The sequence below is a fragment of the Mesitornis unicolor genome, unplaced genomic scaffold (genome assembly GCF_000695765.1).
Source record: "Mesitornis unicolor isolate BGI_N332 unplaced genomic scaffold, ASM69576v1 scaffold5372, whole genome shotgun sequence".
Classification (NCBI taxonomy): domain Eukaryota; kingdom Metazoa; phylum Chordata; class Aves; order Mesitornithiformes; family Mesitornithidae; genus Mesitornis; species Mesitornis unicolor.
The window spans coordinates 1-25,668 of NW_010169709.1; the positions used below are offsets into that span (position 1 = coordinate 1).

At 51.2% G+C, this 25,668-nt stretch overlaps 2 protein-coding genes across 3 annotated transcripts in view; one reads left to right on the forward strand and one right to left on the reverse strand.

The window, feature by feature from the left end:
• Positions 1-7,841: 7,841 nt before the first annotated feature.
• Positions 7,842-11,527, forward strand: LIMD2 (LIM domain containing 2). The gene is made up of 5 exons (XM_010179429.1): positions 7,842-7,883; positions 10,503-10,547; positions 10,742-10,806; positions 10,838-10,912; positions 11,368-11,527. Exons 1-5 carry the CDS (start codon positions 7,842-7,844, stop codon positions 11,525-11,527), a joined length of 387 nt encoding a protein of 128 aa, XP_010177731.1.
• Positions 11,528-21,702: 10,175 nt separating this feature from the next.
• Positions 21,703-25,668, reverse strand: part of MAP3K3 (mitogen-activated protein kinase kinase kinase 3) — a 29,370-nt gene continuing 25,404 nt past the window's right edge. For both annotated transcript variants that reach the window (XM_010179430.1, XM_010179431.1), the window contains 2 exons: positions 24,657-24,834; positions 21,703-22,247 (listed from right to left, as the gene is read on the reverse strand). In XM_010179430.1, the coding sequence (XP_010177732.1) occupies positions 22,019-22,247; positions 24,657-24,834 (407 nt within the window). In that variant the 3' untranslated portion in view covers positions 21,703-22,018. The remainder of the gene's footprint in view (positions 22,248-24,656; positions 24,835-25,668) is intronic.

A 25,668-nucleotide genomic window follows, 5' to 3' on the forward strand; every position in this document is an offset into this window, starting at 1 on the left:
CTGGGGGGGCGAGGGGCTGGCACCCAGCACCTCACGGGGACAGGGGCAAGCAGAGGCCTGTGCTCACTGGATCCGCTGCAGCGGGCATCTTGGGGTGCAGCGTTTCGGGGCTCACACTCCCCGTTTGGGCTGTAATTCCTTCTTTGTTGTGTGCTGCAGCACAGTCTGGAGGGGAAGGGCCGGACAGATCCATTTTATTAAGCTGATCAGAAAAAGCAGAGATGGAAGAAAACCTGTTAGATCCCGACTCCTTTATCCCTGTTGGTTAATGCCTGCTAATTCTCGCTGGTGTGTCTGTGCCCGCCTCAGCCAGCCCGGTTTAAACCTTTCCAGCGCCAGGTCTTTCATCGCTTCCCCGGGGAGGCTTGTTGCATGGCTGTGAGATTTAATAACAACACAAATACCCTGAGCTCTGGCATAACCCTTAGCAGCCAGGGATCTCCCAGGGCTTCACAAAGGAGAGCTGCTCTGTTTTCATCGGGAGGGGGAAAAAGGAACAGGAGAAATGACATTTTCTTGTCCACTGCCACCCAAAAATCAGCAGCAGAGCCCAGGTCTCCCAAGTCCCAGTCTGGGGCTGTAAAGACCACATTTGGAGCCAGTCTGGTCTGTCTGTCATCCCTTGGATGACTCGAGAGCAGCTAAGCTACCTTGTAGGTGATATTTCTGATCAATTTTCTGCTGATTTTTGTTCATGGGGTGGGCATCAGTGTTGAAAGGACACGGTAATTCAGCAGCCTGGACCGTGCCTTGCAAACTGGGCTTTGTCCATGAAGGCATCGTGTGAGGGCTCTCGCAGGGAAGACATCTGGTGCCTCCGCTGAGCCGTCGTGTGTTTAAGGCCAGGAGTAGCACATCTGCAGCTTTATTAACATAGATTACAAAATAATTGCAGGGCAACCGATCAAGCCTAGGCCAAAACGAGCCCAGCATTAACGTCCCTTTCAAATGGGAGCCCTACAAGAAGCAAATTCCCAGTTCAGAAGCGAGGGTCCATCAGAACTGGCCTCTCGGGCTTTGCAGAGGGACTGGATGCATCTTCTTTATCAAACAGCTCAAAACCAGGTTCCTGACCTTTTTAGGTCAACGAAAATCCCACGAGACTTCTCATTAGGGATGGGAGTTCCTCTTTTGGCTTCCTTCTACGAGCCAGTGCTGTGGGCCTACAGCTGCCCCCTCCGCTCCTGCGTGGCAATGGGGTTTCTCTTTTCCTTTTTGCCCACCCTCACTTGTGCAGGGCTGTTGGCCGCTGTCAGGCAGCTGCCATGTTCCCCTAGAGGTGTTTGCCTTTCACTTTCCAGTTAAGTCATATTTATCTGCCATCTGGGGGTGTTGCAGAGCTTACCTAGCTGTTAGCGAAAGCTCTGGGATGGAAACCATTAAATCTGGGGGCAGGGATTATTGCCATCAATATTAAGTACACTTTAGACATACTTCTCGCTCCTCTGCTGTGCCCCTGACCCCCTCCATATGGCCAGCTCCAGGGTTTTCAGACACGAGGAGCCTCAGATGAGCCTCTTTGGGGCTTTTCCCAGCACACTCGTGGCTCCACTGAAACCCCACATCCTTGCAGAGCACCAGATCCTAAACCGGGCTGTGTGGCTTCTTGGATCCTTGGAGGATGGAGGCGAAGGCTGAAAGTAGAGAGGGCAGCTCAAAAAGAAAGATCGCTTGAGATTCAACCTACGGATACAATCTGTGGTGGCTTGGGGTTTTTTTGACACAATCTGCCCGTTGGACAGCGAGCGCAGGAGGACGCAGCAGCTCCCATAGTGGAGGCAGGGAGCATGGAAAGTGGCTGTGCCGTGTTTTGGGGTGCAGGGAACAGGACTCACCCCTGCTCTTGCTGCGTCTGCAGATGGCGAAACAGCAGAAGCTGTCAGGAGGGGCTGGCAGGGCTCTCTCAGGACTTTGCTTAAAATACAAGGTATTTCCATATAGGAAATGCAAGTCCAAAGCCTGGTGTGTTACAGGTGATACTTCACAGGAGGAGATGAGCCAACATAACCTTCACTGGTGATGTTTGGAGAAAGGGGCAATTACAGGCAATTACAGACAATTACAGGTCCATTAATTGGAGTACAATAAAAGGTGAGTTTCTAGAGTAGACTTTGGAAGAGTAATTAAAGACGTAGAGCTGGGAAGCAGAATAAAATGCGGTGTAGTTTTAACACAGATCATGTCAAGTTGGCTCAGTGTCTTCCTTGGATATGATAACCGATGTCTGACAGGGCCTCAGGAATCTGGATTTAAGGAAAACACTTGACACAGCGCCCCAAGGAAATTATTATTTTAGGTGGAGACAGGAAAGAGGATAGGGGAGAGACAGCAAAATGGAAGGAGGACACTTGGATCCTCCCCCAAGGAGAGACCCGGGGGCTGAACTTGTTAACAGTCCTGTTAGAAGTCAGATTGGTGCATGGTGAGAAAACACAGATCAGCAAACAGGAGGAGACGGGAGCCCTAGAAACGGGTGAAGCAGAGCTGTGCCAGGGCAGGCACTCGGGGAGCTGCAACACGAAGCTGCTGCAGCCTGGAGGGACCTCAGCAAGTGAAGAAAGAGCACCTGGGATTTCTGGCAGAGGGAGCAGAATAAGAACACATCAGGCCAGATGTTTCCAGAGGTGCCAGAGAAGTATTCATACCATTATACAAAGGTCTGAGATCTCCTTTAGTGCATCCAGGCCAGCTCGCCTACTTGCGGGGTGCTGAGGTGGCTGTAGGAATGAAGAAGCCACCTTGCGAGAACAGATTAAAAGGAATTGGCTTCTCCTGCTAAAAAAAGACTGGTAAGGAATGTGATTGCTCTTTATGAATCCCTCTGGGAGGCAAGTGTTATAGTGGGAGAAGAACTAGGACTACAATAATGGCAAATGGATGTACATTTATGGAGGAAACGAGAAGGTGAGGTTTCCAGGTGGAGCATGGTTTATGGAAGAGGCTACGGACGAACTGAAAAGGGGAGGGTGAGCGCATGAACTGCTCTTTGCCTGTCGTGATCGTGCTTGTTTGCACCAGGTTCATATTGCATTTAATCAGTACCATGCTGCAGAGCCTCTAAGTCTTTATCTCAGTTTTGTCTAATGTCCAACCTGCAATTTTTGGCCACTGTCACTTGCTCTGTCACCTGGCACCACTGAGGAGGATTTGTCTCTGCCTGGAAAAGCTCTGCTCACCCTCCAAGCAGGCTTCCTACTGCATTTGCTGTATCTGAGCTCCTAGCAAGGTAGGAGATCCCAGGGAGCAGAGACTCCCTTCAGACCACGATTCTCAATGCGTGGCCACCATCCCAGGCTGCTCCGTTCTTCACTCTCCACTTCTGGAAAACACAAATCCCAGCAGCATCCTCCTGCCCATCTGCATTCTCCTGCCCACCAGACCGGTCCCCCTCATCCCTGGTCCTTCCAGGGCCAGGCACCTCCAAGGAGGAGGCAATCGGAGGCAGGGTTGGAGGTAGGAGAGCAGAGCGGGTGGGCAGGGGCTTCCCTCGGGCTCCCTCCTCGCTCGTATGGGTCCTCCATTGTCGCCCTGACAAAGGCAGCCCTGTTCCTCCCCACAACTGTTCCTTGTCAGCATCCCTCAGCATTTCGGCTGCAGATTTCCTGCCCACTGGCAGCCTTTCAAGAGGCAGCCCGGGCGTAGGACGTGGATGAAAAGCGGATTAGTGGGGCGGGCTGGTGGAAGGTAGCTCCGTGCTGTGGGGTGCAGGCTGGGACAGGTCCGTGTGGTGGGGCTGCTCTCCAGAAACGTGATGAGCAGGGTGCTGGTGTCTGCAGAAGTGACCTGGCTGCTTCTCCATTCTGTGTCAAGCCAGCAGGGACCTGCCACGGGTCCCAAATACCAGTGAGGTCAAGTGGTTGGCTCAAAGCCACACAAGGAGCCAAGATCTGAAGTTGAATTGAGGTCTTCCATGATCTAAAACTCCAGCCATGACCCCTTGGCTCTCTCCACCATCCCCCCCAGACTGCAGCTCACTGTTTCTTTGCACGCTTGAGAAGGTGAAGCAGCCCTGGGGCCGCTGTGCTCCATTCCCTGGTTCTGGCACTGGCCCATTTGATGCTGCCTCTGCCCCACGCTTTGTTTCATGGTGTGGATTTGCCACAAGCTGTAGAAACAGTGGCCAGTGGTGACCTCCAGGCTCAGGCCAGGCCCTTCCAGCTCCTCTCCACCTTCTCCCCAAGCAATCCTGAGAGAGACCATGGGCTGCGCTGGCCATGGAGCTGGAGGGTCAGCACTAATCCTGCGCTTGATGCAGGGGACATCAGTGCCCTGCATCCCACAGCAATCAGAGTAGCCCATGATTTCCTGGGGGAGAGGCTTGACAGCCTCTCCAAGGTGTTGAGCCCATGCCCACACCTCGCCGTGCTGCTGGGGATACTCCACGTCCTCCCAGGATGGAGGAGGAAGGGGCCCGGATCCCCCACTCCGCACTTTGCCTTTGGGAAAGCCTCTTGCGATGGTGCAGTGATCCCAGTGGTAAACATACACTTCACAGGGCTGCTAATGGGAACCAGATGGCAGAGAGGGGCCTCTCGCCCTCCGCAGTCACGCTGCTTTCCTGTGCCGGAAACCCATCGGCTTTTGGAGAGGCCATTAGCCAGAGCCAGGGAAGGGGGAAAGGCTCCCCGCACCCATCCTGGCTATGGGAAATCCGATGGTTTGGAGGCAAGTCACGAGTATTGGGGAATTTCCTTGTGGGGCCACCCCAGATGCTTCCCTCTCCTTACATCTGGCCCTGGGTCCAGACAGGATGGTGAGAGGGGATGAGAGAGGCTGTAGGAAAAAGCTCTGTGACCAAGCAGGTTCTGGGATGAGCGCTGCCCTCCTCACCCCAAACTGCTCCCCATTTGGTGCTAAAAGACCTGGCTGCAGCATCTTTCAAGCTGCTCTTGCACTTCCCCTGAGGATGCCAAACACGCCTCAGGCTCAAGGTCCTGAGTACAACGCCAACTTGCTGAGATCACCAAAACAGTCCCCAAAGCAGGCCCGAGATTCACCTCCCTCTGTGTCTGCCCCGCTGTGGCCAGCAGCGCTGCCATCAAAAGCTGCTCCATCTCCTCAGGTAGACAGCACAAGCCCGGATCCCTTGGAGAAAGGGTTTTTTTTGTCCACATCAGATGCTCCCAGGAGGGGCAGGAAGAACGGAGGCTTTAGAGGCAAAGGGGTTCTCACCACGTGCTGAGCCAGATGCCTGAAAACGCTGGCTGCAGGACTAGGAGAGGGTCAAGCCTCAGCACTGCTGTTCCTGGGCTGTGTAGATGGCAGAGTCCCTTGGGGAACAGAGGGTTGGAGAAGTTAGACCTGGCAGTTACAGTGCCAGCCTCCACCATGGCCCCTTGGACTTGGCTTTCTCGCTTCATCCCAGGTGCCCTCTGCACTCCTCAGATCAGTGAGGCCCCCCCCAAAGCGCTGGGGGGGCTGTCCCAGTCATTGCGAAGGCTTCATAACAGCAATGTGGCAGCATGTCCCTAAGCAAAGCCTGTGCCATCGGGGTTCCTCTGCTCATGGAGGCTTGTGCTGACTGCCTTGGGCTCAAATCCCATCCCGTGCAGACTTAATGCCTCCTTGGAAGAGCGATGACAGCAGCTGAGAGCCTCCTAGAAACCCTCCTGCGGTTTCTAGCCTGTTCTGTTTCCCTTATCGCTTCAGCACACCCTTCCCCTTTGAGATTTCTACTCTGGCCTCCTGTCCTTTGGCAGGAAGGACGTTTAGCAACTTCTTCTCACGTGCCTACACCGAGGGGACCTCTCGTTTGAAACCAAAGCTGAGAGAGCATGGGCACGAGGCGGTGAGTGGGGTATGTGCATGAAGGGGCAAAGAAAGGGGACCTGGTGGATGGGGCTGGATGGAGAACATCAGGCCATGGGGAAGGATAAGTGGAGTGGCATTGAAGGGAACAGGGTCTGGGGGCAAGAGAAGCAAAGGAAGAAATAGGAGGTGGAAGGAGCCAGGTGTGTGTGTGGGGAAGGGCAGGAGAGGGATGATGGAGAGATTGGGGGAACCAAGAGAGAGAGAAGGTGGCTGGGGTAGGGAGGATGAGCTGTGAGGGAAGAGAAAGGAAAGCTGGGGGGGAGAGATGTTTGTGGCAAAGACGGGAGAAGGTGAAAGGCAGGTGACAAGGGGGAGGGCTGTGTTGTGCATCCGCATCAGAGGCGTGGGAGCAGAGGGTGCCCCTTGGGGCCTGCACTGGGCTTTAGGCACCGCACAGACCCCACAGATGTGAGAGGGAAGGGCCTGTCCCATGGAATGGGGGGCAGAGAGGGGCTGTGAGGCCCTGCCTCCAGGGCTGCTCCTCGGCCGGCTCTGCCCCGGACCGTGGCCCACACTGGGTACGGCAGCAGCCGCCTGCGTGCTGCCATCCGCCCGCTCCGGAGCAGGAAATAACAAGCAAAACCACAGAGGAGACGGGAAATGATTTAGGTAAAAAGAGGCTGTATTCTCTGACAAGGCCTTGAAACGCTTGCGACGAGGGCCTGCGAAGGGGAGCGCAGCTCAGGACTCGGGGCAAAAGTCTCTCAGCTCTGAAAGCAGCCACTGATCTGGGGAGCTTTGCTGGGCCCAGCTCCTGGGTGTTGGAACTGTTTAGGCAGCCAAAGAGCCCCTAAAACCCAGGGCGTGTTTGTGAATGTCACCATGAGATCGATGTTGCACAGACACCCCCTGCCCCAAGGCCTCCAACTCAGCACATCTCCTGCCCTGGGGCTTTCTCAGGGTCTACCTGAACCCACAGGCAGCAGGAAAGGGTTTGGGGTGATGTTATGAGAACAAGAGGGCTCAGGAGAAGGGGGGGAGAAGCCTCAGACGGGTTTGCCAGCCCCCAGCACACCCTAGAGCCGCACAGACACCCCCTTCGCCCTCCTGTTCCCCGCTCTGCTCCTCCCTCCACATCCTCTGCTCAACCCCACGCCTCTGTCTTGTGTACGCAAAGCAGGGCTGATCAAACCTGACCTTTTATGGGTGTCTTGAAGATAAGGTGCAATGGGGAAAAACCCCAGAGGATCTGTCAGTGCTTTTTCAGCTGATTTTTAACCAAAAGGGGTGGCTTGCAATGCTGTTTTGGTTTTTTTTTCCTGCTGCATTAAAGCTGATCCGAGACCTGTCAAACTCATCCCCCCGGGCACTCAGCACATCACAGAGGCCACAGCTTACTGGTCCCAGCCTAAAGGCAAAGTGTGCTCCCCAGAGAAGACAAAATCCCCATCACTCGCTCTGCTGAGCTGTGATCAGCTCTGTTCAGCAAGGCTTTTCTGGGCTAAAATTAGACTAAAACCACAGTCCTTGCTCCAGTAACAGCAGTCCTTTAGTGGCTACAGTGGTGAAACACAGGGTGCTGGGTTCCCAGACATGACTGGGAGCCATAGCCTTGCTGGCAATTGCCTTCCACAGGTGGGTTTGGAGCAGAAGCCATCACATCACCTTCTGCTCCTGTTTCCAGCAGCCCTCTCCCATCCTAGCCCAGTCTCTTTGTATGGGACTGGAGCTCCTGAGCATCAGCACCCCAGATCACCCACCAGCTTCCCAAAACCGCACAGTATTCCAGACCCACATCTCCTGTCCACCAGCCCAGCCTGGTGTGCCTAAAACCTTTGGATCCCTCAAGAAACCCCCAGAGCAAAGAGGCTACGCGGAGCCGACGGAGGAAGCTCTGAGCACGCCGGTGCCACGCTCCAGCTCCCGCAGAGCTGCGCAGCTGCCGGGTTTGGGCTGATGAAACCGGCCACGCTCCTGTTGACATTTCCTTTCCAGGTGTTGCAAGAGGTCTGTCTTGGACACCTTCCCAGGGAACGTCGGCCCACGAACTCCACGCTCAGGATTAAACGGACGGAGGAGGGGAAGGAGCCATGTTCCAGGCCACGGGACCCGCCAGCCCACCCCCAACTCATGTAGGTAGCATCCCTCTGTGGTTCGTATGATTCTTTCAAAGCGGGTGTTGGTTCTCAGGGATGGATGGGTGGTTGTGTACAGCAGCTGCATCCCAGACCTGACATTTTAGGGTGATCAAAGGCACAGTCGCTGCTCCTCGAACAACAAAACGGGGGCAGGACTGCTCCAGCAGAAGGTGCTGTTTGCTGAGCGCATTGCAAGGCCAGCGTCCAGGCTCTGGTCCGTGCCCTGCTCCCGTCTCCAGTTGCCGTCTGTTTGTTTGTGTTTCCATGGCTTTCTGCACTCACAATTGAGAGCATGCGAGCCGCTTAGGAGCGGAGTGATTGGAGATGGAAAAACATAAAGGCTCAAGAACATCTCCTGCTGGGACAGGATACGGCCCTTCCCCGAGGGAGGATATAGCAGATATGAAATAGATAGCGTGCCTGATCGGAGCCAGAAGGCTGCCGAGAAGTGACGAGCAGCGGTGCGTTGCCTGTAGCCTTGGGAACGGATGTGTCCCAGCTCCAAAGAGGCAGCATTTTCCTCAGCTCTGGTCAGCCGAGCCTGGAAGCTGTCTATTAAATCCTAACCCCAGGAGAGCACCTGCGGTTGCTTTACCAGCGCCGAGGGATGCAACTGGTTTTACACGGCCTGAGCCTCCTCGCTGCCCGTGTCCCTCTGTTGACTTTGGCTGACTCCTCCAGCCTTGTGGGAGTGAGAGGAAAAATCACGTCCCTGACCTCAGCCAGCGAGAGCAGCTGGGAAACGTCTGAAGAGGCAGCTCAGCGAAGTGAGAGTTTCCTGTGCGTCTCTTGGACAAACCGTTTCCAAAAATACGGAGGAGAAATGATGGGGAAGGACAAGGCAGGAGGAGTGGGGATGGGAGAGCAGCCCTGGGGGCAGAGGGATGGGGCAGGGCTGGCCATGCAGAGCTGAACGAGTAGCACCAGGGAGGATGAGGAGGCAGTGGGGTGATGTCTTGGGGTCACAGCACCCCAGTTTTGGGAACAAACAGCACAGAGGGTGAGCCATGGCTGCTCCACACTTGCTTAAAGTGCATTTAACCCTTTGATCCTGGCTGTTGGAAAGAAGGGAGCATTTTCATCACTGCAGAGGGAAGCAAAACCACTTGTAGGTGGCTGACTGGGACCCAGTGGGTGCCTGTGCAGATGGGCAGCTTGGGGAGGGCACAGGATGGGGGGGCTTCACACTGCGGTAAGCGAGGAGCAGGAGCATTAATGTTTATAAATTTATAAAGGGTGAGTGTCACGAGGATGGAGCCAGGCTCTTCTCGGTGACAAACAATGATAGGACAAGGGGTAACGGACACAAACTGGAACACAGGAGGTTCCACTTCAATTGGAGAAGAAACTTCTTCTCAGTGAGGGTGACAGAGCACTGGCCCAGGCTGCCCAGAGAGGTTGTGGAGTCTCCTTCTCTGCAGACATTCAAAACCCGCCTGGACGCCTTCCTGTGTAACCTCATCTGGGTGTTCCTGCTCCGGCAGGGGGATTGGACTGGATGAGCTTTGGAGGTCCCTTCCAGTCCCTAACGTTCTGTGATTTTGTGAGCAGGGGAGGATGAGTTGTTGCAGCTGCAGATGGGAGAGCTTGCAGAGACCCCGCTCCTAAATCCTGGGGCACCCCAGAATTTGGATCTCTCTGGCCACTTGTCCCTCTCTACAGGATCCAAGTAGCATCTGTCAAGCTGCACAATGCAGCAGAGCATGTCTTCAATTCGGACCCTCCTGCCCTCCATGCACAGAGCCTGCAGGGACTCAAGGCTCTTTGCTCTCGCCTACGGCGCAGGCGTTTCGTGACAGGCTGCGAAGGGGGCTGGCAGGGGAACTCAGATACAAAACATCTGCTGAGAGGGAACCGGCTCAACATGGGGCTCCCAGTTATCTCCTGGGGGTCCTTTCCCCCTCTCCACCCATCCCAGGCCCAAAGCACCCCCTGGGGATGGGGCAGCAGGGCTCCTCTGCTTTGCTGCTGTTATTCCTGAGGGGTAACACCAGCCCTGTGTGGTCTGAGATGTGCATGGGGTAGCCAAAGACAGACACTGATGCCTGTGGATGGTGAGAGCTGCTCCTCAGCGGTTGCTGGGAGCAAGGGAGGGATGTCACCCTGTGTGATGCCTAGGCTGTGACATCTCCTGGCTCTCTGCTTTGGGGCTGCCTCCACAAAAGAGGTCTGCTATGCCTTGGCCGTGGAAAAAGCAAAGCCATGACGTGATCCTGTGTCCAAGACAGAGGCCTCAGAGCGCGGTGCTGGATGAGAGCTCCCTGCGCTACCCTCACAGCCCCAGGCAAGTCCTGCAGCCTCCTGCTACCAAGTTCCTTCTCTGCAACATTTAAATAGCTTTTCCTCTTTTTCTATTTTCCTCTCTTTGGGAAAAGCACCACAGTGCAGCAAGTTTCTCCCACAGCCCGATGGAGGTCATGGCCTCTGGGCAAGCGAGTCCAGAGGTGGTCACCCTATGCCCGAGGCAGCCAGGCAGAAGCTGCTGGTGGCCCCCAAGGTCGTGCAGCTCAGCTGCCTGTACAAATCCTCTGCTGCTCCTCCCTAAGCACAACTCAGCGCCAAGCTTGTCAGTCCAGGCTCTCATTTTCATTTCTCTTCTCCTTCCCTCCTCAGGAGGCAAAGAACAGCTCAGGAGGCAGCACGGTGCAGCGCTCCAAGGTACCTGCGGCTTTACTGCATCCTAGGGATGCACGGCAGGGGGGGAAGGACCATCAGTGGAGCAGTGCAGGGAGGGCGAGGGGAGATGGGGCTGCTTCACGCCAACCAACGCTCCATAGATATTAGGAAATAGGGCTGGGGGATGTCCCAAACCCCTTCCTCACCCTTTCTCCCTTCGGTGTCCCCTCACCCAGTCCTTCAGCCTGAAGGCGCAAGTGAAGGAGATGTGCACCGCCTGCCAGAAAACCGTCTATCCCATGGAGCGGCTGGGGGGCGGTAAAATCGTCCAGGGAGCGGCTGGTGGCCGATAAATTCGTCTTCCACAACGCCTGCTTCTGCTGCAAGCACTGCCACACCAAGCTGAGGTGAGCGGGGCCAGGGGCTGCTGGGGATGCACCCACCCACCCATCACAACCCCTTCTCTTGTGGGAGCTAAAGACCCCCCCCAGCCCACTCACCACAGGAAAAAGAAATAAAGTAAAAGGCTTATCTGGTCCCAAGTCTCAGCTAAATCCCAGCTGGTGTGGAAGAGGCGTTGTTTCCCCTCCAGAGCAGCCCCAAGGTAACGTGGAGCTGAGCCAGAGCTCCCTCCTGGCTGACAGAGCCAAGGCTGAGCTGCCCTGTGGGACCCCCCACCCATCTTTACAGACCTTTAAGGCTCCTCACAGCAGCCCCCAACACCGCAAGCTGGCTGGGGGAAGTAGTTGGTCCCCTCCTGCACCTTCTCTCCTCATCCCTCCCCTGCCCTGGTGTCCCTGAGCCCCACACGCTCCCCATAGCCTGCAGCCCCATGCCCAGTTAACCCTGCCTCCTTCCCCAGCCTGGGCAGCTACGCGGCGCTCCATGGGGAATTCTACTGCAAGCCCCACTTCCAGCAACTCTTCAAGAGTAAAGGCAACTATGACGAGGGCTTCGGGCGCAAGCAGCACAAGGAGCTGTGGGTGCACAAGGAGGTGGAGAGCGGGACCAAGTCGGCGTGAGCGGGGCCAGCCCAGCCTCCCCTGCAGCCCAGCGGACGGCACGGAGCAGTGCTGAGCTGGGGGCTGACTGAGCTGATGTAAAGCAAAGGGGACCCCAGGGTCCGTGGGTGGGAAGGGAAGGGGGGCAGCCCGGCCCTCTTTTTGGGACGCTTGGAGGGGTGAGGGTAGAGGTGACCGGGGCAGAGCCCCCAGACCCAAAGCCCTCTCTCCCCAGGCCCCTCTCCCTGATGAGATCAGACCAGAAGCACTTGCCCCCACGGGACCCCAGCCCTATTCACACATTTCAGGGCTGCCACCATGGAAAAGGAGATGATCTGGGGGCTCAACCCAGCCCTTAAGTCAGAGCAAAGCTCCCAGCTCCCGCCACACCAATCCTGCCTTGCTGGGGCTCCGAATAAGGAGGGTCTTTGGTTTCCATCAGCTCAGTTCAGCTGGGATCGTTCAGCCTTAAGGATGTTGCCCTGCGACTGTTTAACAGTGTCTGTCTTTTTTATATTTGCCTTCGATTGGTACGTTCTGCGCTGGAGCCTGGCACGGCAACTTCACGCGTGACACTGCGCCATGCGCTCTTTTATTTTTGTAATACAAGGTTTCTGAGCCTTCCCTGCCTTGTCCTGTGTTCCCAGGGGCCCGGGGAGGCGGGGGAAGTGGTCAGGTCTGCCTCTTGCTGCCCAGAGAGCCTCTGCCCACACAGGATCACGAAACCGTTCCTGGATAGGTGTGTAATGTTACAGCTGAGGCACATCAGTCCTTTGGGGCCTGAACCCAGGGTTTCAAATCACACCCCAGCATCACCACCCCAGCTTTAACCACACGGAGCCCAGACCCTCCAAGGGAATTCACCATCCTGTGAATCAGATCCACCTCTTTGCCCTACATACATTTTTTGGTGGTTTACTCGCTTTCCCATATCAATAAACATCGCGCCCCGTCTCCGCACGCAGATGCTGGCTCCATTCGCTGCTGCCAGCGCAATGGGCAGGACGGGCAGCAGAGCTGGGCTGACTGGTGACCATACAAGGTCAGGTCTGGATCAACCCCATCTGCTGAGCTGGGCTGTTTGGACAGCACAGTCCATCCAAATTAATGAGCCCACCAAGACCTGCCAGGCTGGAGAGCCTAATGCAGTGAAAGCAGGGCAAGCAGGTGAGTCTGGTTTTAATTATTATTTACCTCTTTCCTCCACACACCATTTGTAAGACTGGCTTGAAAAAGTAAGCATGCAGGAACCCCACGTCTTTCAAATGCTACGGGAATTGGACTTTTCAGAGCCCACAGAGCGGAGCAGCAGCTTTGATATCAACAGCAAGAGCCCTGACTCCATCACTGACTGAAAACATCAGCTCCTGCTGAGCACGTCCAGTCTGGGAAAATCCACACAGCCATGAAAACCAGAGCTAAGGACTGAAAAAGGAAAGGATGGGTATGGGTAGTCCATAGGAGTCCCAGGAGGAGCAGATGGTACATACGGAGATGTGGTTTTAACACAGGTCACTGTGGTTCTCCTCCCTCGACCCAAGTCTTCTGGGGCTCTGGGTGCGCACCACAGCCAGGCATCCCCACAGCTCCCCTTGGCTGGCAAAGTCATACCTGATCTTGGGGAAGATGCGTCCTGGACGACCCCAGGAGCCTGGTGTCCCTCCTTTGGACAAATTATTTCTCCTTTTTCAGTTAAAGGCCAGGTCTGTCAGCTCTTCTGGGTGGGGATTTACACTTGCATTTATATTTGCGCACAGAGACCCTGCGAGGCTCCAAGTGAGTCCCAACCTCAGCAAACACCTTAACCGTCCCCATCACGCAGGTGCTGCCGACTCCTCCTCACACCAGCACGCAGCCAACATCCACACCACAACAAAAGCTGCTTCCTGAGCAGCCCTGCAGCATTCACCATCATAAACCAGAAGCAGTGCGGGCGCTGCTGTGCGGCGAGGGCCTTGTGATGCTGCTGGGGTTGTGGCCCCTTCCTGCCTAAGGCCGGTGTAGAAAAACAAAAGCAGGCTCCTCGGTTTCGCTTCCTGTTTCTTGCTGGCCTTGCTTCCCCATTCCCTCACCTCGGCAGGCTCCTGCTTTTGTCTGCACAGCGGGGCAGTCAGATACAACGCATTTTTAACCATACCAGATGATTTTGGGGTAGGGGAGGGAGAAAAAGAAAACATCTTTTAAATGTTGGGCTTTCAGTTAAAAAGAGAACATTAAGAAAGAACAGCAATGATGTTCTGTTTCTCTCCTTCCCACCCAAAAATTGAAATTCGGGATTTTTGTCTAAAGGCAGTAGTGCTCACCACTATACCAACTCATTTTCCTATAACCTCTTCTTGTATGGGCACAGCAAACTTGTATGGACGCAGCAGAAACAGGGACCACGTGCAAGCACCAGAGATGCGAGATACACAACCCGCTCTGTGATCGTTCTCTGATTTCGAGAGCAGGAACCAATGACCAGGCTACACATTACCAAAATAGCCTGCAGCAACCTGACCCAGGCACCACAGCTGAGGGGAAGGAAGCGAATGTGAGGAGCATCAGCCACACGGGAGAGAGATGCTCGATACAGCCCCGTTTCACAGGATGCTGCTGCACACCAAGCAGCCATGGGCAAACTCCTGCTTCCCCGATTGACACTGCAGGCTCTGCACACAGGGAAACCCCCGTGGTAACACACGTGGGAAGAGGCTTTAAATGCTTTGAGCTTCTCTCATCTGCCCCATATATTTCAAAGGTGCACAAAGGCTGGGCCAGAAGCAGCAGCGCTACAGAAACCCCAGCCTAAAATGTTTCCAATAGCGAGGTTTCTGTAGAACAGATTTAAAAGCCCAAAACATTGTCTCTTTGTTCCTAACATTCAGCTAAAATCAAGCTGATTTCATAACAAGAGCTGGTCTCACTCCACTGAGACTGGAGACGTCCTTTCTGAAACCCTTGCACCCTTAGCATCCTTTTTGGGCAACACACACACAAACCCTGTTTCTGAGCAGACACTGCGACTTCTTGCTGCAACACCCGTGCTTCAGATCTCCATCTTCAAGCACAAGAAGCATCTTTCCCATTCCAGTTGCCAACACCCTCCCTTGACCTGCAGTCTAAACCAGCAACGTGTATGCATGGAGTTACCAGGATTCACGACGTTCAGACCCTACAGCTGGGGGTAAGATTTAACAGTGTAAATACCCATGAAAAGGAGGAGGATTGCAGGTTCTCAGCATATACAGCTGTCAAACATCACTACAGCTTTCTATCTGTGATTTCTGAGTGGCCAGAAGCCAGGCACCAGCTCGGAGCGGCCGGGGGGAGCATCCTGCGCTCCCCCTGGTGAGGCTGAGCAGCACTGCACAGCAGCACCGCGCCGCGGCACCCCACACCAGCCCAGCACCGAGATGTTCACAGCGATGCCGAGACTGAAGCTGTGCAGAATGAAGCCTGCAGCATTTGGGAAGGAAAGCCGAGAGCTAGGGAGAAAGATACTGCTTGGAACCTACTCGAGGATGCCGCGCAGAGCTTGCACCCCGTTGTGCTGAGCTGAGCTGCTTAAAGATCCCTTCAGGTCATGGTCTGGTCCCTGTCGGGGCTTCTTTCTGCTTCAGAGGAGCCTCACAAGCAGAAGTTGCAGCCAGAGCAGAGGATGCTACAGCTCACTTGGTGCAGTGAGAGCTCAAGAACAGCAGCTTTCATAGGGCTGCTCCAGGGCGTATCGATGACTGCTGCAACACCTAAACCCGTCCTTAGTCACAGAAAGTGGCACATTGCCACCTGCACTTCCTCGCCTCCAAAGCACAGATGTGATCTTGCCACCAAACAATACAACTGAGGAGCAGCAAATAACCTTTGTGTGTTACACACCCCACAGCTTTCCTCTGCATTTCCACACAAGCACGAGGTTTCCTTTCCCAACCTGCCTTTTAGCTCAGAAAAAGACATTTTACAGACCCTAAAAATTCAAGCCAACATATTCACATAATAAAAGCTGTTTTTGGGGAAAAAAAATCAGTGTGAATCCATATACATCCATACCATCCAGATGTCCAGTTCTGGACAAGACACAGAGCACCAGGCAACACCAGAACAAGTGACAAGACAGCTAACCATGCCAGCATTTCCTGGATATAATGCAACACACCCACACCCAAGCAATATTAAATCCAGAAGACGTTGTTCCTACTTTAGCCTTCACTGTCCTAATAGAAAGAGTCACAGTAGTGCAGTATAGCCAACCTCTTTAGAGATTTTTAAATTGTATTTGCTTCATAACTGGATTTGAAGAGCAAACATACCTTAAGTCACCTTCCCCTGAGCCACAACGGGCACGTAACACAAGTCACCAGAAATAAAAAAAGGCAGCAGAGGTTTTCAGCTGCATTTTGTTGTGTGTTGATGTTTCATGGGTGACCATTTCCACCTTCAACCCAAGCCTCCAGGCATTTCCCTCTCCCAGCCCCTGCACCACCACCCCCTATGGACTGGTCAGATGCGAGTCAGGACCACACACTGCGTATTTATGGACAGCAGAATTACTACAGAGCTACTTACTCCAGCAAGGGGTGAGTGGGAGCAGAGTGTGGGAGAAAACACACCACCATACAGGCCCACAATGTGCATCTCCTGTTTGCAAAGCAAATGCTACCACTCAACAGACAGGAAAGGAGAATTAACGCATCAGCTTTGGGAGGCACCTCCTCCAGTAAAGGTAACCGAGGGTTTCCAAGCAGCTCCTGCAGCAAAGGCAGGGTTTTCAGGTTCCAGCACACAGCGAGGGGTCAGGAAGCAGCGGGAGGTGGTTATTTCTGGTTCCACGAGACGTTTTTGTTCTGGGACAACTTCACTTGTCTGGTTCTCATCTGTTCTGGAACAGCACACAAGCGCCACGCATGTACTTGTTTCATTGCATCAGCCTGCTAACCCATTTATTTATTTGTTCCTATTTTACATTAACAAGTAGCTCACTATTTAATCAACATAGCAACCAGCTATACCATGGCCTGGGAAAAGGGAAGGCTGCGGTTAGGGCCCGAGGAGGCCAGCATCTCAGGGGACCTTGGTGGCATTCGAACCACTGCTGAAGTGGCTGAAGATGAGGAGCTGCACAAACAGACAGCGCAGTACCAGGAAAAAATGAGCACTTCAGCAAGTAGCAGAGATGAATTTTATAGGAACGCTATTTCTGTCCTTTCCTAAGATAGTACACTGGAAAAAAAATACAGCCTGAAAATATTTGGAAATGTGGTTACCCATTCCCTTGCCCTGCTCTGGGACAGCGATGCTTGTCCTGTCTCGAACCCTGGTACGCTCAATGCCAAACTATCCCAATTCCTCCACTTCTGCTGGGAGGTTTCCGTTCTGGAAGGGACCTCATGGCATCTCTCATTTGTCTGAAGTCCAGAGACCTCATTTCTCCAAATTTTTGCTTTCTAAAATGACAACACATTCAAATGAGGAATTCAGGAACATTTAACTGTTTCTGGGTATTTAGAATAAATACATTTTCAAGGAGCCTGAGCTTCACAAGCAAGAGGTGGAGCTCCCCACTTAGCAAGCGACTCTGGGGTGTTCCCTGGAGAGTTCCCAGCTGAAGCAGAGCACAGCAGGCAATCAGACATCATCATCCCCACCATCTCCTCCTGGTCTTGTCCCCATTGATTCTTCCCCACCTGATGACAACCAACCCCATAAGGCACCGATGAATCAAGAGCATTTAGAGCTCAAGACCTGGAGTAAAGAACTCACCACCACGGCAAAATCTGCACGCAGGGCTTAGCCTCTGCTCCCCATCAGGAGGATCTCCACGTGAAGAGCCAAGAAACCAGTGCAGCTACTCTCCTGCAAGGTGAAATGAAGATACTGCTATTTTACACACTAACAAGAGGGATGGAGCCGTTCCACCTCTCCCTTTGAAGAGTGAAAATGGACAAACGTGACCTTCCTCAGAGGCAGCCACACACTCACCTGATCCAAGCAGCAATGCTTCACAAATAGGACACTTCTCCATCTGTCCCCAAGAATCAGTGCCTGAAAGGAAAAATTCCCTCCTTCAGTCAAGGTCCTTGGTTAGAAGGAAACCTCATTAGTTGTTTTATTCACTTATCTTGAGGTACCGCTTACACGGGAAGTAAAAGACACTCTATTGCAGACCACAACGAGAAAGGCTTTCATATAAATGATAATTTTATTGTAAATAAAACGATACATTGGCCTGGCTTTGCACTGCAAGCCCCCGGTCGGTATATATAGACTACTGGTTCAAGGTCTTCTGCACAATCCAGGTTAAAGCAATTTCTCCCTGCTCTGCACAGGTTATGTCAGACAATCAAATCCTTTTCTTAATTTCTGAACTGCCCCCTGGGCACATCTACCTCTTCTAAATTCAGAGCTGCTCAGCGAGATCTGCTCCTAAACAAGGCTGGGGTTTAAAGACCCTTTTGAAGCCCAAATGCCATTAAACCACAGAGGACATTTTCATTTTTCCTGAAAATTAAAGCCAGACTGAACACTCCCAGCTCCAAGGGCAGGTACCAAGGTGATGGCCACAGGACTGCACATACTCAAATATATAAAACCTTTCCATCCAGCAGCCATTAACCTGAGCACCAACCACCAGGATCTCGTTCTGCCCCTCTGTACAGCGCTAAGTATCTGGCATTTGTCTGTCAGAGAAACTGTGTGCAGCAGGGATGTGATTTAGCGAAGTTCCACAAGTCATCCTGGCTCTCTGGGCACTTGGAAATAACGTGTGTCACCTGAGCAGGTACCAATTTCCCTCTCGGTCAATTTGGTTTGATAGCTAACGGCAATGGGAACTGTTTGGAGTATCGTCAAGTCCTTTGGAATACTACCCCAAAAATATGAAAAAGAAATCCAAATTACTGCAACCTACTGCCACCAGAACAGGCAGAGATCAGATTTTCTGGAGAACAAGCAAATAACCTGGAATGCACAGAATCGTCACACCGAGACCAAAATGCCAAGAGTTTGTTTCCTAACAAGCTCGGGGCCAGTCGAATCCCCCCAGGTACTCTCTGGTGGGAATCTCAGACATTTTCCTGCTCACAGTTTCAACCGTTTCAGGATAACGAGACTCCTCGAAAGTATTTGTCTACACACAGAACATTCTCAATTTCTGCAGCACCTTCCATCCAGGATGCCAACACTCACTACTCACGATCCATCCTTCCCTGGAAGGAGCAGCAGGAAACACAGTGACATTTGGAATGGACACAATAGCTTATTGTTAGCCTGGCGTTCCCTCCTCCACTCTCCCCTAAATCAGTTTATTCCCAGGTTTTTTTGAATTCTGCCAGGATAGAGGCCAGATATAATTCAATTTAGAGGTATAATTACATTTACGTCCACTTGAAACTTTTTTTGCTGCCAGGGCAGTGTTAAGAGACTGCAGTATAAACGCTGGCTCCAAGCTTATTCACCGTAGCAGTGGACTTAGGAATCCAGATCTTCCTTTTCCGTAATCAAGAGGGCTGTGAGGAAACAAAGGCGGCATTTTGGCTTGGCTCTACTCGTTATAAACCATCAGCAAATTCTCCGCAAAACCAGCTGCTTTTTTTTTTTTTTCCTTTTTAAATTCATAAAGGCGTCAAATTTATTTCCCGTCCTCCCCCCTAACCCCGTAACAGTCGAGTCGATATATATAAAAATCACCAAATATGATCTTTTACGATATAAATTAAAACAAAACCAAAAAAAAAAAAAAAGAAGTATGAGGCATCACCGTTTACATGATGTAAAAAGAGCTAAAAAAGAGCGATATAAACTACATTCAGAAAAGTGCATCTCCAAACATACAAGTAATGCTTTGGCTTGTTCCTGTGCCGAACGCGCGGCATTGGGTCGGGTACGGGAATACGAGAAGTCCAAGCTGGCACCCCATGTTCTCTGTCACTGCACAAGTGCGACTGACTTCCACTGATAGACTGGGATATAACTGTCGACGCAGAGTAGGCACGTTTCGGCATAGGTGGTGGAAAGGACCAGAAGCTCTGGCAGGGAGAAGGACTGAGCCCATCAGTCCACGATGCTCTTTACTCTGCAACAGCCTTCCACGCCGCGTATGAGGTAAAAGCCACAACAGATCCTGAGGATTTAGTTGCTGTGAAACATTAAAAGTTACACCTTTTCCTTGTGCCCTACTCTCTCCCAAAACACAACGTGTGGGATAGCAAGGAAAGACCACGGAAGAAGGTCCCAATTTGGTGAGGACAAGCCAAGGGTAGAAGAAACCTACGCAGACGGGATCACCGCGCTCTTGATCGCTGCTGTACGTCTGCAGGGTAAAGCACGATGAAGAAGAGATTCCAATCTTTGGTATATTTAGGTGCTAGTTGCAAGGCTTGAAGAGGCCCCACAGGAGTGCTGACCACCCTACCTCTGTCACCAAGACTCCAGGAGTGCTTTCACATTTATACCCCAGCGAAGTGGTGTAAAATGCTCCCTACAACAGAGTAGTAGTGTCGTGCCCTCACCTCCCTTCGGTGCAAGCGACAGTGAAGCGCAGGCCAAAAGTCAGGTCAGGTGTCTTGACAATCTGGAGTCAAGTTCCAGGTTTGGGAAAGATCCATAGAAGTGCTCTCATTAGAATTAAATAAATTATGGAACAAGGGCTTTCATAAAAGGTATCTCCCTAAGTGCCTGCAACCTAAACAGTGCATCCTTGTAGTAGTGCAGGAGAGCCTGAAAGTGAAACCAACGCTGGCTTGCTCACTGATCACACAGTGCTCTGAGACACTGCAGATGGTTACACCCTTTCAGGGTTTTTGGTTGTTTGGGGTTTTTTAGGGTTAATTCAATACAGAATTTATGATGTGTTCAAGGAGCTCGGTTTCATTAAAACTTGCCTTACCCTGCTATTAGCATTCACTTAAAAAACATTAATTTTACTGCATTATGAAAGCAATTTTCAAGTTTTTATGGGGGAGAAGAGTGGAGGTATGTGGACCCTTAATATGGTTTCCAGTACAAGAGCAGCACACCTCTAGCACTGCTCTGTAAAGCAGTATTTCAGCTAATAATACATTTGCTTAAGTTCCATTTCACACAGATAACTTAATTACTCCATGAATCCCCAGCACTTGGAAACTGCTGCTCTTTTATGAGTGAAAGAAAGGACTACGAGTGCCCAAATCAACATGCAGTATTTGAGGCCATCAGGAACTCAGCTCTCAGAGATGTGGTACCTTTTCAAATGCAAAAATCACTTGGATGTATTTTGCTGGCACCTGTCTGGGGATCTCCAGCTCATTTTAGAAATATGCTAGCATTACAAATGTTCCCTCTGGTTCACTGTTTGGCTTAACTCGTACAAAAGCTTATTTAAATAGGGCCCTAAGATTTTATGGAAACCTTATATGAACACTTGCACACCTGTATAACAAAACACACACACTGAAGGGTTGAGCTTGATCCTAACTTACTGTGCACAAGTCAAACCAGCGTCCAGCAAATCCTCCCCATGAAAAAAACTCAGTTTTCCATTAGGCCAGGTCCTCAAAGAAACACATTACCAGCTTTTCCTGAAGTGAATTCCTGGGCACCGGATGAACTATCTTTGGTTTAAAGGATGGTAGAAAGTTACCAGCCAAAAAGATGGGTGCAACAGAAAGCTGCTCCACAGAACTCCCTTCCAGAAGGGTTTTGTTTAGACCCAGCAGTCTCAGGGAGATGAAGCAGGAACACGGATTTGTTGGCTATGAGGACGCAAAGTAACCGACACTGTCTTAATGCTAGGACAGATCAAGCCTCGGAAATCAAGCTCTGGATTTTCCCATGTCAGTGGGAGAGCCCATATCTCAGGCCCTGGAGTGATTGCATTTTGCTGAAACTTTTCTGATTATCCTGACATTTTTAGCTAGAAAGACCTCCCTTGCCTCCCCCCCCAAAAAAAATCCATGGATTCATTATAAAATAACACTATTCACATACTTTTGAATCAATATTTTCTGAACACCTTCAGATGCTGAATACTTAAGAAGAAAAAATATATCATTATATAGCGAGCGCATGCTCAATGACACATGGCTTTTTGCTGGATTCAGGTACTGTAGATGCCTCTAAAGCCCTAGCAGTCTGGAAAACAGTGGCCCACACGCAGAGAGCTGGTCTGGATGGCTGCTGCACGTTTCTGTTCTGAAGAGTGTAGCTCTTCCAGTTCCCACTTCGGTTCAGACTTCTTCTCTGTTCAACCAGTGAGATACTTCTCAGATTCCCATTCTCGGGCCTGCAGAAAACATGCAGCCAGCTGCAATTTCACATCAAGGTAACTAGGGCAAAAAAATGCAGCTCTGTTTGGACAGCTGTCGGTAGAATAAACATTAGTCCAGCAAACAAAGGTATCAGGCACAAGAGCGGACCCTAGGTTCCTTGGCATAATTTCCCCAAAGGACTAGGACAGCTGAGTTGGCATTTTGAAGATGCAGCACCACAACGGGCAGTTGCAACTAGACCAGACGGGGCACCGAAAGCCCAGCAGGAGCTGCTAGCGAGGGAGGTAATTCAGTACTGGAGCTGTGCAAACTGATGTCTGAGCAGCTCTTCAGCAGAGGGTCTGTGCCTGGCTTCCACAAAGATCTGCTTTAGAAAGTCCCGGCAATGTTCTGATATGTGGGAGGGGAGCTGGGGGTTGGTTGGTTGGGTGGCGATTTTGAAGATGGCTGCCATGGCTTCGTACTCTGCCCAGGGTGGTTTCTCTGTCAGCATTTCCACCACAGTACAACCGAGGCTCCTGGAAAAGCAGACAGGAAAGGGGAAAAAAAAAAATAAAGTGAGAATTGACTCACACAATAATGTACAGTGTTCAGAGAGGACTTCCAAGCAGCCAACATCAAGGTACGGCCATAAAATGGCTTTGTGCTCAGCAAACCCCATGTGTGGAGACTCTGCGCCAGACCTGCCAACGTCGCTGCTTTTGCTACTGTCAGGCCAGCAGCGAAGCGCCGAGCCAGGGAGGCTGCTTTCCACTGCGGTTCTGCTGCACTGACAACTGCAAAGTGCCATCTGTCCAGCTCTCCTTTGCCCAAAATCCCCTCTCAGTAAACATTTGCAGTGGCAACAGGGGACAAGAGGTGCACAGGAGTTGGCCCTGAAGGCGCTGTTTGATCTCAGTGGTATTTTGGGTGCTGCTGTATCTCAAAGGCACTTGCTGAGTTGCAAGGGAGAAAACATACTTTTTAATCAAGGTGCAGTGAATCAGTGGATTTGTGGTTGACACCACAAAGCCATTTCAGCAAAATCCCTCTTCAGCCTCAGTATGTCCGTGTGAGGGGGGGAAAAAAAAAGCTAGTATCTTCACTTCACAAGAAACCATGCATCATACACAGTCAAAAAATAATTACAGTCTTAGCAGCTCCAACCTGAGGAGGCAGTAAGTTAAAACGCCAGCAGGGCAGATGCATCGTTACGTTAAGGCAGAACTCCCAGTGAAGTTAATGGGGCTCTGCAGGCTGCTTCGAGGCAAGAACGTGATTACGGGGACAGACACGGCTCAGCCACCTTTCCGAAGCAAGCGCGACACCAATGCTTGCACAGGGAAGATGGGTTTCTGTAGTTCTGCAGTGATTGGTTTCTGTTCAAAAAGAATTAATTGCTTCCTCCAGGCCACAGATTAAGCAAAAGCAGTTAGCAAATTTCTAATATCCAGCCCTGTGTTTTTTGATCGCATTGTTCCATTAAAAAGCCAAAACTGCCTCTTCTGCCTTTAAATTAAATTCTCTTTTGAAGTGAAAAAGCAAAGACATTTTCAGAGGCAGACCTGCATCAATTGCCAAGGCAAGGAAGGAAAGGAATTAAATCCAGTGAATATGCAAGAAACTACTTCTTAACAAGGTTTAAAATCCAACGTGAAAATTTTACATTGGTTTCCAGCCATTTAAGACTTACTAGAAGAGAGTACAGAAAATGCAAACCATGTGTGCTGAAGTGCTGGGGGTTTGCTCAAGAGCAAGCAGGGATATATTATTGTTTAGACTGATTTATACCGTTTAAGCAGATCCGGTTTCTTTAAGATATTCAGCAAACAGCAGGCATGTTTTTCATGTCAAGTCACTCCAGCAATAACAAATAGCTCACATATTCTGCTATTTAGGAAAAAGAAAATTGGAGAGGGGCCTGCAGCAGTGGCAGAAAGCCAGGTGGCGAGATCTGTTACGTCTTTGAGCCTCTCGGCCATACGCATCCACCCTGGGACTAACGCTGCGCTGGAAAATTCTGACCCCCCTAAATAATGATGGGGATTGTAGGAACTGGAGCCCGGCCAACGGCAGCGTCTCTTTGATGGGAACAGGCCGATGTCAGCACCGAGAGGAAATCCACAACTGCATCAACCCAGGGGGAAGGGCACGTGCTCCGTTCTCTCTCCCCAAGCATCCCAACTGGGAGAGTCTGCAGACCTTAACTCTTTGCATACGAGACAGATTTTGGCTATGTTTCCACTCGCTGCTTGTACAGGAAACAGCACAGGCCTCGCTTTACTCTGGAGACACAAACACACCTTTTGTGGCTGTTGTTTAGTTTAGTTTTATCATCTCACCTTTTCAAGGCCTCCAAAACTAACATTTTGACACAGGACCATTTTGCTTTTTTCCTTTCCGCAGAGGTCATTTCTTGGCTATGCCAATAATAGCAAGGTTACAGTTTCCATTCACGCATACTTCGGATCAACTCTGATCTGACCTGTATCTTTTGTGTTATTCCAGGTTCAGGCATCTTTCCCTTAAAGCTTTGGCAACATACTCAGATTCTGTTCCTTTCGTTTCCACAGTGTTATAAGCATACCTCTCATTTTATAACAAAATGAATGGATGCTCTCTAAACAATCTCCATTGTCTCATATAAGGATGGAAATCTCACACTAGAAGGTCGGAAAGCAGAAAACCAGCTATCGGTTTGAGGCAGGAATGAGGGGAAAATTGCTTGTGAAAAACTAAACAAGCAGTTGTGTGTTGACACTGCAATGCACAGCCTGCAGCAGGTCACGTCTTGAGTTCAAACCAACCACTTCAGCTCGCCTTAAATCGCACTCACTTCTGATCCAGACAAAATCTGACTTCGGATATATGGACAGCAGAGTGTGTACGTCTTATCTCACTCCAGAAAAGCTGTAAATTTATCTAAGGACAGAAAGTTAAAGCCTCACCATACGTCTGCTTTTCTTCCATAGCCTTCCCCGCTGATCACCTCTGGGCTCATCCAATATGGTGTGCCAGTGACAGATCGGATGCCTGTTCCAGACATACAGATTGTCTGCAGCCGTTTGCTGGCCCCAAAGTCCCCAAGCTTCACATTCCCAGCAGAGTCACGGAGAATATTGGCTCCTGGACAAAAGAAAAAAAAAAAAGAATTGAGACAGCTGTTTTCATGCAATCCAGCTGTTGGATCCACAGCCTACAGAGCCGATATCCAACCCAGAAATACCCATGCTCATGGTATGACTTTTTCCCCATTAAGCCTCAGGTGACCTGCTAAACATCATTTCTTTATTTCAGGCTGTAGACAAGCCAATTGCTAATGGCTGCAAATGGGAAAAACTTCAGGGAAAAAACACAAGGAAGTGAAGAGGGAAGGGAAATGAGAGCTGAGTCAGCACCATCATTGTTACATTGCCTGTAAACAGCTCAGACAGCCTATGCAGGGCCCCCAGGCCAATGGCTCAGAGAGCACATAGCTGTGTAGAAAAGGATTTTATTGGGAAGCTGCTTTGGTTAGTACAACCACCGCTTTCTGGTCAGCTGGGTAACAGATGTAGCTAATTAAACCACTTTGAACTCCTACAATAAACAAGTCAATCTCCACTTCACTTGGTCAGAGGTCTTGAACATGAAGCACTAGGGAAGAAAGCAAACTTAAGAGCTTAGCTTATATGTGGACACAAACTAAGGTTTAGACACCAAAAACAATTCTTCCTCCAAAGCCACAATAAGATCAAGAACTCATTATCTGGTATGTGCCTATGTGAACTCTTTCTGCCTTCAAATCAAAAGGCATTTGTGCTGGGAGACAGCTTTATCACTTCGCTTCCCCACTGGAAGAGCTGAATTCAGGATAACAAGTCTGTCCATCCAGCACACTGGAGGCAAGTTAACAGTTTGGCTTAAATGGGTGCAAGCAAGTGAATAACCCACCAGGTAGGAAATCATTTGGTAAAGAGC

Coding starts and splice junctions, on each gene's coding strand:
- LIMD2 (XM_010179429.1), top strand. CDS start 7,842: ATGTTCCAGGCCACGGGACCCGCCAGCCCACCCCCAACTCAT. Junction 7,884..10,502: donor CCAGCCCACCCCCAACTCAT/GTAGGTAGCATC, acceptor TTCCCTCCTCAG/GAGGCAAAGAACAGCTCAGG. Junction 10,807..10,837: donor CAGAAAACCGTCTATCCCAT/GGAGCGGCTGGG, acceptor AAAATCGTCCAG/GGAGCGGCTGGTGGCCGATA.